This window comes from Vigna radiata, unplaced genomic scaffold (genome assembly GCF_000741045.1).
Source record: "Vigna radiata var. radiata cultivar VC1973A unplaced genomic scaffold, Vradiata_ver6 scaffold_453, whole genome shotgun sequence".
In the NCBI taxonomy this organism is placed as follows: Eukaryota; Viridiplantae; Streptophyta; class Magnoliopsida; order Fabales; family Fabaceae; genus Vigna; species Vigna radiata.
In genome coordinates, this window is record NW_014543426.1 from 49,922 (window position 1) to 62,888 (window position 12,967).

General features: G+C 35.8%; 1 protein-coding gene across 3 annotated transcripts; it reads left to right on the top strand.

The window, feature by feature from the left end:
• The first annotated feature begins 226 nt into the window (after positions 1–226).
• On the top strand, positions 227–3,755 carry LOC106754387 (high affinity nitrate transporter 2.5). Of its 3 annotated transcripts, none has more exons than XM_014636399.2 (3): positions 227–884; positions 1,074–2,235; positions 3,064–3,755. In XM_014636399.2, the coding sequence occupies exons 2-3, from the start codon at positions 1,082–1,084 to the stop codon at positions 3,419–3,421; spliced, it is 1,512 nt and encodes a 503-aa protein (XP_014491885.1). In that variant the 5' UTR covers positions 227–884; positions 1,074–1,081; the 3' UTR covers positions 3,422–3,755. The 3 variants fall into 3 exon arrangements, with proteins under 3 accessions (XP_014491885.1, XP_014491884.1, XP_022633656.1); XM_014636398.2 differs by having other exon boundaries at positions 1,027–2,235; positions 3,064–3,753; XM_022777935.1 differs by lacking the exon at positions 227–884 and having other exon boundaries at positions 895–2,235; positions 3,064–3,754.
• The last annotated feature ends 9,212 nt before the right edge of the window (positions 3,756–12,967 follow it).

Below are 12,967 nucleotides of genomic sequence, written 5' to 3' on the forward strand. Positions count from 1 at the left end.
TTTAAAACACAAATTATAGACTACTACTAGGTTTCCCTTTCAAGAAAAATCCAGAGCTACCTAATAGGCTAGTGCTCTATGACAACACAGAGCCTACAATTGTCATTTTATAAGTACACACATGTAATCATGCAGAGATGCCACCTGCTATATACATTAATTGTCAATAGTACTATTCCCTTAATTTCACATTTCTAACTTCATCTCTAAAGTCAATGCACGTTACTCAACTTGTTTGCAAGAACCTTTGCTCCAACCAATTCCTTGGCTTGAATTGCATTGTACTGCTAGATAAGGTCAGCATCACCTGCAAGCGAAAAATTTGAATTTTCGCTTCTTCATAAAGTCCTTTTTTAGTCTTTGATTTCCAACCTGGTTCATTACTCTTCCCAAAGAGTAAAAGAAATGAGACTCGGCAGTCAGTAGGAGTTTTTGAGCTCCCAACCACACCTCTCTTAACCATGAAAAGTCATTTCTTGGATATACATTTCTCCTAGTCTCAGTTTAACCAATTTCTTTTTGTGGAATTTTCAAAACTGCCAACCTATAAAAGACAACAACATCTATTTTTATATATTCTACTTAGCTATCTTGGCAGCTCTGTTTCTCTTCTTCATTCGCCTCAAGAATATGCCAGGTTTTTTGTAGGTAACGACATAAAAATTAACTTCTGACAACCCCAGATGATTAGGAAGCTTTTAGGTATTACTTTTTAAATCCCTTCAATCAGCTTGAACAGTTTACATTTACTTTTCTATCAAGAGACAGAAAGAGTGGTTGGTTTGGTTACCTTGGTGCGCATAACAGTGGTTAAAACGTGGTTTGTAACAACAAATACATAAAGGTCTTGTGTTTTCCAAACCGATAGTCCAACACTGACCCTGGTATGTTACGCCTCTTCAATACAAACGACTTTCAGTAATTACTACTCCTAAATTGTCTGATATATCTACTCTGATTTAGGATGATTATTATATGCAATTGTTGAGAAAGTGTCAATTTATGATTTGTTTGGCCTATTCTTAGGGGAAACAGATTTATATAGTTGAGAGAAAAGAATTCTTGATTCACAGTTACAAGCATGGAAGTGGAAATCCCAGCTGCAGCTGTAAAAGAATCTGAGCAACAGAAGTTTGCTCTACCTGTGGATTCTGAAAACAAGGCCACCGAGTTCAGATTGTTTTCCATAGCTAAACCCCACATGAGATCTTTTCACCTATCGTGGATCTCTTTTTTCTCATGCTTTGTGTCTAGCTTTGCTGCTCCACCCCTCCTTCCCATTATCCGGGACAACCTGAACCTCACAGCTACTGACATTGGAAATGCTGGTGTTGCATCAGTTTCCGGTGCAGTATTCGCAAGAATTGCAATGGGAACAGCTTGTGACTTAGTTGGACCACGCTTGGCCTCTGCATCACTCATCCTCCTCACAGCACCATTTGTGTACTTCACTTCCATCATCAACTCAGCCACCTCGTACCTCCTTGTCCGTTTCTTCACCGGCTTCTCCCTGGCCACCTTTGTCTCCACACAGTTCTGGATGAGCTCTATGTTCTCTGCTCCGGTGGTCGGTTCGGCAAACGGATTTTCCGGCGGATGGGGCAACCTTGGAGGAGGAGCCACCCAACTCATCATGCCCCTTGTCTTCTCCGTCATCCGTGACATTGGCGCTAGCAAATTCACAGCATGGAGGATTGCATTCTTTGTCCCTGCCATGTTCCAGATGCTCACGGCATTTTCAATCCTGATATTTGGGCAGGACATGCCCAATGGAAACTTCCAGCGGTTGAAGAAGTCAGGGGAGAAAGCAAAAGACGAATTCTCAAGAGTGGTGTATCATGGGATCAGTAACTACAGAGGGTGGATTCTGGCGTTGACTTACGGCTACTGCTTTGGGGTGGAGTTGACCATAGACAACATCATAGCTGAATACTTCTATGACAGGTTTAATCTGAAACTCCACACTGCAGGAATCATTGCTGCAAGCTTTGGGTTGGCTAACTTGTTTTCTAGACCTGGTGGGGGTTATATATCAGATGTAATGGGAAAGAGGTTTGGCATGAGAGGGAGGTTGTGGGCTTTATGGCTGTGCCAAACCTTGGCTGGTGTCTTCTGCATCATCCTTGGCCTTGTCGGATCTTTAGGTGTATCCGTCCTTGTTATGATCATATTCTCTATCTTCGTCCAAGCTGCATGTGGAATGACCTTTGGGATTGTTCCCTTTGTCTCAAGAAGGTGCGTTTCTATACTCCTTCTTTCAATCAAAATCACTTCAATTTTAAGGACCTTGGATGTGTTTGCTTTCTACTTTCAATTTTTCTTTCAATTTAAGAATACAGATAAGCACCTACATCATGTTCATTCTCACTGCATGCAACACCACTCTAGATAGTTTATCCTTGAATTACAACCATAGCAGAGAAGAAGAGGATGAGAATATTGTTTTTCCATTTTAGTTTTTGAACACTTGTCGTGGAAACAATTTTCAAAAGTTATTAGATTTCGGAGTCCACAAGTATGAGATTCTCTCAGAAACAGCTTTTAAAGCCAAAAATTGTGAAGAAAATCATAGATATCCTTATTAATCTGCTTTTACTTTTCTTCGTTTTTTCTGTAGAATTTTATGAACCAAAGGGTTTTCAAGAGTGGAGTCAAATTATCCAGAACTCTGCAACTCTTGTCTACCAATAGCATTAATTAGCAAATTCTTCAAACTCAACATTTTCATTATAATGGTCAATAGTTAAGAGTCAGACTCAAATTAAACATAAAGGGAGAGAAAAAAAATAAAAATAAATGCTAATTTAGTTATTTAATTTATCATGATCCATCGGATCATGAGACACATCAGGCAAAGTGACCCATGTAACATGCTAAATCATATGAATATGATTATCTAACATATCGTACATGTTTCATTCATCTTCAATAGCATGAGTATGTGCAATCACGGACACTTGCACACTTAAGACAAATTTGAAAGTTAACACAGTTATGTTAACAAAGTGCACAGCACTATGCCAATAACTCTACAATCAATTCTAATATTGTGCAAATGTTTAGGTCATTGGGGGTGATATCTGGAATGACAGGAGGAGGAGGCAATGTGGGTGCAGTTGTGACCCAGCTAATTTTCTTCAAAGGATCCAAGTTTTCAAAAGAAAGAGGAATAACTCTAATGGGAGTGATGATCATAATATGCACTCTGCCAATATGTTTAATCTATTTTCCACAATGGGGTGGAATGTTTTGTGGTCCCTCGTCTAAGAAGATCACGGAAGAAGATTACTACTTAGCTGAGTGGAACTCAAAGGAGAAGGGGAAAGGGTCCCATCATGCAAGCTTGAAATTTGCCGATAACAGCAAAAGTGAAAGAGGCAAAAAACTGAATGCATCAACAGAACCTTCTGAGGAGATCTAACCTCTCGCTTCCTCAATTTGTTAATCCTTCTATCTTCACTCAAGCCTCACCATAAAGTTTGTCATATCAAATCAATGCATGTTTCTATATTTGCTGCATAATGAAGTTTTTTGAAATGGTTTCCAAGGTTTGCTTTGAAAACTTAGTCACTATTGCCATAGTTTCACACCACTACTCCACTTTTAAACTCTGGACAAATGGGTTACTATCCTCATTAGCCATGGGTTTAAGCTAAAAAGAGGAGGGTTATGTCTACAAAAGTTAAGGTAATTAATGTGATAGGCTCTTCTTTTTGCCATAAAATTCAAAATTCAACTGCTAATTCACCTCTACTAATGTGTTAACTATGTGAAAGAAACATGTTAACAACTCTTACTAATATTTTAGTTGTATCAATCCCAGTCTAAAACCGTCTAACAGCAATTAAATTAAATCGTTATTCCCCAAAAATTAAAGACTGTGTTTGTAATTACGTAAATATTGTTTATGCAGATATAGAAAGAGAAGAAAATTTAAAAACCAAATATTTGCCACGAAAAGCGATTTTTTTTAGGAGTTAAACTTTTCATTCTTTTAAGTGAAGATGTGCACATAAGCATTCATATATAATCGATTATATTTGTGAATTATGTCTATGTTTTTCAGGTTTTCACTGTTTATATATTTCTATATTTCTATATTGTATTATATGAGAAATAATCAATAAAATAATTTGATATTTGTTAATTCATTTTTTTATATCATAAAAGTAATAATTAAAAAAAAAATAGTAAAATGATAAATGAAAAAAAAAATAATTTGAATATATACCAAAAATAATTTTATTACATCAATTTTTTCAATTTCCTTATGTAATATCTCATTTATTAAATAAAACATTGTAGAACTTATAGTCTATAAACAAGATATGAAACTTTACTATTATTACATGTATTCAAAATAACTATATTAACATATAAGAGGTTTTACATCTACAATTCAAAGAATTAAAAACTAATAACGATACTCCAAAGTTTTTCCAAAAATAGAGGCTAATCATAACCATCAAGATTCTATATCTATGTTATCACATCACTTTCTTTTTAATGTGATTCATTATCTGTATCCTCATCTGCTCATACCAATAATGATCAATGTGAAAGAAAAACAACAAACAAAAGAAACACAATTACAAGAGATGGTAAGCTAATTTACCAAACAAACATGCATATATAACATGCAAACAAATTTCATAACAAAGTCATACAACTCAGATAATCAAAGTGAAATAAAAAAAATATAATTAAGGACTCTTACAAATTTAATTATCAGAATACATGCATTGATATCAAATTCATTGGAGACATGTACTTGTGGTAGCCTCGACTACTCAGCAAAGCCTTTGCAAATGGTTTTTATCCTATCACTCACAAGGTTAATCCTCTTTACGTCTTAGGCCAAGGAAAAGTCCTTAAATGAGGACCTTATACTACATAACTCATTATACTTTATATGAGTGTGAATCTTTATTTGAGCGTTAGGATATTTCCATGCTTGAATCCATAGATAAATGCTTACGCTAAAGAAACATACATCAAAAGGATTTCCTTCATGAAATACCCAATATTCTTTTCGGTTCATACCTCATCAACATACACACTTTACATTTCATATTGCACATTCTCAAGTATATTGAACAAACTTAACACCACATTTACAAATTGTAAGGGATTCTAAAAATTAAAATTACAGCTTTCACACAACTTGAAAAAGTAAGTTCTTAGATTCAAATTAAAGATAATTGAATCAAGAATTCAATGCAAAAAGAATCAACTCAATTGGGTAACTGATGGGGAAGTGCACACCTAGAGAGAAGCATACTAAATGACATACAAGAGAATGGAGAGAAAATAAAAGCAGAAAAGATTAGAGAAGAGAAAACTTAGGACTCGAAGATACACCACTTGAAGAAGGCTCCAAGATAAGTGTCGAAGATGAACTGCCACTCGCTTTGTGCAAGATAAGGTCTGCCCAAAAAGGGACTGAGGAGATAGAGAACTATCTCAAAAGAGGAATGCAAATGTGCAATTCAACTCAAAGATTTAATTCATTCAAAGGTGTGTACAAAGAGTCCCCCTAGGTTGCTATATATAGTTTTTGGAGAGACTTGGATGAAGAGATTTAAAAGATGCGGGACTTGAATGCCAAGGTTTGACCAACAGTGTCCCTAGGCCTTTCTTAGCCCCACATTGCTTAATTCTCTCATTCTAAGAGGCTTTATAAGCTTCCTAGCAACCTAAAGTTCAAAGAATGAAAGCTAGCTAAGACTACCTGTACTACAAGCTATGGAAAACGAATTACTCTTCTTTTCTTTTAAGTCCAAGCTATGTGAAGTCCCACATTTCTTGTACTAAAGGAAAATGAAGAGTTTATAAACGTTGTTAGCAAAATGATAAAGATGAAGTTTTGATGATGCCCATATCAAGTAAAGATTTATCATGATTTATGAAGGTCCTTTGAAGACTTGTTTTTGTTATTAAAAGCTTTTGTAACAATTGTAGTTTATTTTTTAGAACTTAGATTTATAGTAGGTTTTGATTTTTGTACCTTCATACTTTGTATTTGTTGTTCAAAACGCAAAAACGCACGGTTTTAATTGACTAAATCAAGTATTAATCGATTAAAACGTTACAGGTGCTGAAAACTCAACTGGCAAGAGAATAATCAATTACTTACTTTTTTAATCAATTAGTTAATCGATTAATCCTTAGAATAATCGATTAAAACTAGCCGTTGGAGTTTTCTGGTTTTTGAAAGCTAGCCGTTGTACTCATTTTAATCGATTAACATTAGTATTAATCGATTAAAAGCGTTAAATGGCCAATTACGAAGAATGGAAGAATTTTTGCTTGAGTCTATGAATAGGCTCTCTTTATCCATCATCAACAACTCTTACCTTGGGCTAAAATACTCAAAACTCGTTGAGAATTGTGTGCTCTTGCTCAGCTAAGGAAACTCTTGTCTGTGGTGCTGGTGTATTGCTACTACGGTGATAGAGGAATAGTTGGTTCGTCCTTGGTGCGTCTGAGGAGGTGTGTGGAAGAGGATCACCCTTCATGAAGTATTAGGAGGAGGTGTTTCATCCTTCGTGAAGTATTCGGAGGAGGTGTCTCATCCTTTGTGAAGACTCAAAGGAGGTGCATGTTCATCTATTGTGGTTTCAAGAGAGGTGGTTTCTAAACTCTTACAAATTGTTTCTTTGTGAATGTAGTTTGTAATTGTTTTGTGATTAGTGAACTGTTTATCCTGATTTGACATAAGCGACTGGACATAGGATTGGTAAGACCTGAACCAGTATAAAAATCATTTGTGCAAATTTCTCTCAACCTTACTCTTTTATTTATATTTATTATTTGCATAGTAAGATAAATTGAGAAGAAATTAAAAGGCATACGTTTGAATTAAAAACCCTCTTGGTTTTTTATTCCACACTAACCATTTCGTTGTAACCGCTCTAACAAACATTTCCTCACTAGAAATGAAACGAAAGCAAAAGAGGCAAAATACAAGCCCATGAAACCTACACTATTCTTTTTGTACTTTTTGTCACTATGAAAACTCTTCATTGTTGCCCTATCTATGATCATATCATCCCCCCAGGTTGGAGAGATTAGTGACTTGTTTGGTTTATAATAAAAAGGAACTCCTCCTGATCAAATGTTAACCAGAAAAAAACATCAAACATTTTGTGAATAAATTGATGTGTACCAAACAATGTATATTGAAAAGGAATATTTAAAGAATGAGTTTTTGAAATTGGACTTATTTGCTTATGGAAAACTAAAATTCCTTCTTTAGAAAAACTTTTATTTTTGTCTTGAGTTATGTGTAAAAAAGAATAGATTAACTCAAGATGTAGGTTGGAAATGGTGTGTGAAGTGGTAAGGAGAGATGAGAAAGGTGGGATATTTTCACAAAAGTTTTGAGGAAAAGAAGAAAGCTTAATTATTGGAGAAAAGTAGAAAGATGGAAAAACTCCCCTAAATTTGCTTGAATCCTGTTGAATGTTGGGAGTGAAAGGTGCCTTCAGTAGCACTTCCTGTGTATGTAGGACGTCTTCCTTCTCCTTTTCTCTCACAAGTTCTTCTTTTTCTTTCTTGTCTCGCTCTTCTCTTGCTTTCCTCTCATTTTCTTCTTTTTCTTTCTCCTTTCTTTTTCTCCTTTCTTCTTTTACTCTCTCCTCTTGGCTATCTTGAATGTCCTTATTTAAACCACAAAGCATAACCTTCTCTTTTGACTCACTTGATAAGGAAGAAGAGTTATAAGTTGGTGAAGGTAAGGAAGAGGTAGACTCATTAGTGACAATGGCTTCACCTTCAATGCATGTTGCCTTTTTATTTGGGCAGGCAGACACTATATGACCATGTCCTAAGAATTTAAAACATTTAATGTGACTTGGTCTAGAAGGGGATGTAGGGGGGGAGGAGGAATGGCTAGAAGAAGAAGGAGGACAAGATTTGTTAGTGGGCTCCCTAGAAACATCCTTGGCTTTATCCTTTGATGATGAGGATTGTAGAAAACATCTCTTGAAGATTTGGAAAATTTGTTGTGACAAGCTTCTATTTTCAAGAGTTTCTTCTCTACTTTCATGGCCCTATGAACCACTACATCTAAAGTCTCATCTTCATGGGATTCAATTATATCTTGGATGTTTTTATTGAGTCCACTAATAAATCTAACTATTTTTGCATGCTCATTTTCTTTAGTGTTAGTACGGTGTGTGAGCACTTTGAGCTTGCGTGCATAGTCCTCCACACGTCGTCTATCTTGAGTAAGCCATCGAAACTTAATCAAGAGGTCCCTATGGTAGTATGGAGGTACGAAAAGTTCGTATTTAAAATGTCCCTAAAATGTTCCCATGTACTCGTGGGTGAGGTCATGGTTAAGTATCTCCTACGTAGCCATTGTTTGGCGTATCCCTCTAAAGCTAAACAAACTAACTTTACACGCAAAGGTCCATCCACAATATACAAATAAAAAATCTGATCTACTTTAGCTATCCAATCTAGAAAAATAGACGTTCGACTTCCCTTTTGAAAGTAGGCAAGTTCAACTTTGGTAGCGTAAGGCCTTGGTCCATAACTTTATCTTCTTGCTTCTTCTTTGGCGAGGGAAGGTATACATTTACGGTTCTAGCTTCTTGCTTCTTCTTGGAAGAACCATGATCATGATAAAGCTTCCCTTTGGCCTTGGCGTCTTGGTCCAATCGTTTGCTAATGGCATCAAGTTGATGTTGCATTTGTTGAAATGCCTTCATCAAGTCAAACTTGCTAGAAGCACTTCCATGATGGATGGCTCCATTAGAGGATGAATGGCTTGAACCTGCAGACATTTTAACAATGCAAATAGTAACAATGCTAACACACAAAAACAGGTTAGAAATAGTGGCTAATCACGTTAATACAACATCCAAAAAAATAGAAGTAAAACAGCCCATGGTTCACTCAACAACAGTAAAGAAATAGGCTCAAAAGCTCACGGTAATGTGTCTCATAAATAAAGCAAGGTCAACACCCTTATTTCAAAATAGTAATTTGTCTCACAAGTCCAATTTGAGAGTACCAACTCAAGGCTAAAGCAAATGGAGAGATGTACAATCAAACCTCCATAGAAAAGAAGCCAAATCAAGATAACACATGGTAGAAGACAAAAAATGAATGAAAACTACAAGACAAATGATGAAAATTGAACCTAAAAATTCAAGAAACTTGGCACAAAAAAAGGTGGCAGTAATATAATGATTAATAGGAGACAAAACAATAAGAGATAAGGAGTCAAAATAGTGGCATAAGTGAACAAGATAGCAGCAAAAAATTGACACAAACAAGAGACTTTCACACCCTAAATTCTATGCATACATGAAGAGAAGGATCTAAAATTGAGTGGAATTAATTTGACATGCTTCAAACCTATATGTTATGTCAATTTATGATAAGAGAGGTGCAAAATGAATATTTCAAACACACCAAACAGAAGATGAAAGTCTCGGCCAGACCATGCAAAATTAAGCTAATAGGTGCATTTTTGGTATTGCTGAAAAAAAAAATGCAATGTGCAACAACTAGTCTCGGCCAAGCATGTATTTTTTTAATATGTGTGTTTGAAAAAGCTATAATTTGATTTGCTTAATACCTCTACTGGTGCAGACCATACAAGCAAAGCATACACACTTAATTCCTAAGTTGATCCAACTCAATTCAGCATACAAGAACCAAGATGCAAAAGGACTCTTAACAAGTGCAATTTCAAGAATTATTTTCTAGAAAACTCCTAAGGAATAAACACATCTAAATCAATTCAAATCTAATCAATCAAGAAAAACAGAGTCGACTAGTTTTTCAAATATCTTATGAAAACCAACTCTGGTGCCAATTGTTGGAAAACAGGTAGGCTTCTTTTTACACCAAGAGGGGGGGGGGGGGTTTAATTGGTGGTTTATCAAAAACAAAATCTTTTCGCAATCTTGAAAACAAAGTATTAAACTTTTCAAACTTTCTTGAAATGCAAGTAATGAAAATTTGTATGCAGCGGAAAAACGTAGTTGATTGCGCTATAAGTAAAGTCGACTGTAAAGTAAAAGTGTAGCGATAGAAAAAATCAAACCCTGGTTTTTATACTGGTTTGGCCAACAATGTCTACATCCAATGTCCTTCCAACCCAGGAAGGAAATGCACTATAATGGTTGTGGTTTTTACAACAAGAATTTATAGAAGACCTCCACATCAAAAATATAAATCTCTTCTCTAACCCTTAACCAAAATATAGGCAACAAAAACAGCAAGACTCGCAACAAGATGTCCCCTCTCCTACAATCTGCCAACCACCACTTTGAACAATCCTCAAAGTGAACCAGACTCCACGAGTCTATCCCTTGTAATCACAACAGGTCCAATACAACAGTGTTCAAGGATGTCAAGCCAGAATCTTAATCAAACAAAAACACCTTCACTGTGCAGAATATGATCAAGTAATGTGTGTGCAGTGAGTCTCCCTTTTGAATCTCTTTTAAGAAAGATCACCACCGTCTTCTTAGAGAATTCTTGGAGCTCTCAAAACCAGAGATATCAATCTGAAACAGAAATGAAATTGTTAGATCATCAAAAGTCTCTGAACAGATTCGTGTTCAGTCTATTTATAGTTTTCTGTTTAACAGACAATCTCTTAGTTGAATATGCTACTAATTCAGTCGACTGAGTTATGACAGTTATAACAGTTCTGTCAAACTGGTGGCATACAGTCAACCAAAATAAAAACTCATTTAATACAGTTGACTGTTAACTCATTGGCAAGTGTACCAAATCGTTCAAGTAATAAAACTGGTAAGACCAGGTATCGTTTTCCCAAGAGACTTGTGCAACACATGACAATTATTCCTTTCATAACTCAATTAGACATAAAAGTGCACAAAAACACAAGAAACTCTTTTTGGTATTTTTATCAAACAGTTGGTGTGCAAGGAATTTAACATAGTGTATTTANAATTTNNCAAGACTAGAGTTCATCCACTTCATTCTCATGCATTTACAAACAACTCAATTCCATCAATTAAGTGTTCAATTTCAGTTCTAAGTTCAAGTCATATTTTCCAATATATCAAGAACCAAAATTCAAGCCATGGGTGATCAAGCCACAACAAGCATTAAGCATAAAAATCAAATACTAACATTGAAATGGAAAAGCATATGTATTAACATCACAAAACACACAAGATTCAGTTTATTACATCTAATCTCAACAAATAGGAAAAGCCCTCCATGGAGGAGAACTTAGGGTTCAACAAATTGAAGAGATAGGGAAGAAATTGGAACCAAAGAGAAGATGCAAAGCCTTTCCCAAGGTTCTTGGCAGCTGCTCCATGCTCCATTTGCGCTTCCCCTTCACATCTCTATCTCCAATTTGTGACCCATCTTCTTCCTCAACCCAAAAGGGGCAAAATCACCATTGATGAAGCTTGAAGACCCAAGGAGGAGTGGGAGAGTTTCCCAACACCCCAAACAACCTCCAAGGGCCTCTCCCAGTCTCTCTAGGTGAAGAATGAAGTGTAGGAGGAGAAGTCTCTCAAAAATCCTAAGACCCATGTTTAAATAACCCATTTTTGACATATCAGCGAGAATTCGCGCCCAGCTCGGAATTCTCACGCCCAGCGCCACTTTTCACTGCACCAGATGTGAATTCCAGCAAGATCTCGCGCTCAGCGCGGATTCCTGGCGCCCAACGCGGATTTTCTGGCGCCCAGCTCCATTATGTGGCGCTCAGCCTGGAATTTCTCTGCACTTCTCACGCTCAGCTTGGATTTCTCACGCTCAGCTTGGGCGGTTTTGACAACATTCTGAAAATTGAGCCTCTTGTGCGATTCCAAAGGCGTCCAACATGGGTATTTGCTTCAAATTGATCTTTTCTTGTCCCAAAAAATGTTCTCTTGAGTTCTTGCTTGTTTTCCTCCACTAGAATTGCTTCCTAAACCTTTATTTCACACACTCAAACAAAGAGATTAGAGGTAAAAACAAGCATATACTAAATAAACACAAGAAAACTAGAAAACACACTAAACGTGAGGATAAAACAAGGTTATAAGCTAGAAAGGAGATTATTTTTCTACTAAAATGATGCTTAGATAATGGTAAGAATTAGCATTATCATTGACCAACCAATTAATGCTCAACTAACTTTTGAAAATATAGCCGTTATAGTACAAGAGCATAACAAAATTCCAAAACAGATAACTAATACAGTCGAATATGTGGCGCACATAGTTGACTTCGACATGTAAAAAAATTTTGAAATTCTTTCCTTCTCAAAATCTCACAAAGCATTGATTCTCAAAATCTGTACAAAGATTTTAACATAGTCGAATCTATTAATAATGGAGTCGACTGTACTACTGCATTGTCACACAATTATAAGTTCATAAAAGTGCTTGTGGTTTTCATGCTTTAAAACATGTGCAATGCATCCAAAAAAGATGTAACAAGTACAAGGTTAATATATATGCATTCACACATCAATAGGCATATAAACATGTTCAACAGATATAACAATCAATCAGCATAAGAACATGTAACATAACAACAACATATGTGTGTTATTAAGCAATGTGTTGTCATCATAAAAAACTAGAGTGATATAGATATTGTGTGGTCAACAATCTCAACAGTTGTTAGTTTGAAACTTGGTGCATTGTTGTTTGTATATGTAGGTTTTGTGAAGTTTTTTTTCCAGTTTACTATTGTTGTGTTATGTTCAGTTCATCGTTTACTTCAGAAAAGGGAAAACCCCCATCACCAAGAAGCAAAAACTAGTTTTTCCTGATTACATTTATTTTCTGATAAAGTTTATACTTTTCTGGATGCTTCCTACGAACTCTTTCTTTACTTTTTTTCAACCCAATCTTGTGAAACATTACATACCAAAAGTTTGACTTTTGTACGACTTCCTGTGTCTGTGCACGAAGAACAAAGGAAGAGAGAAAGTAGTTTGTGTGAAATCAGAGAAAGATAAAATGGAAGG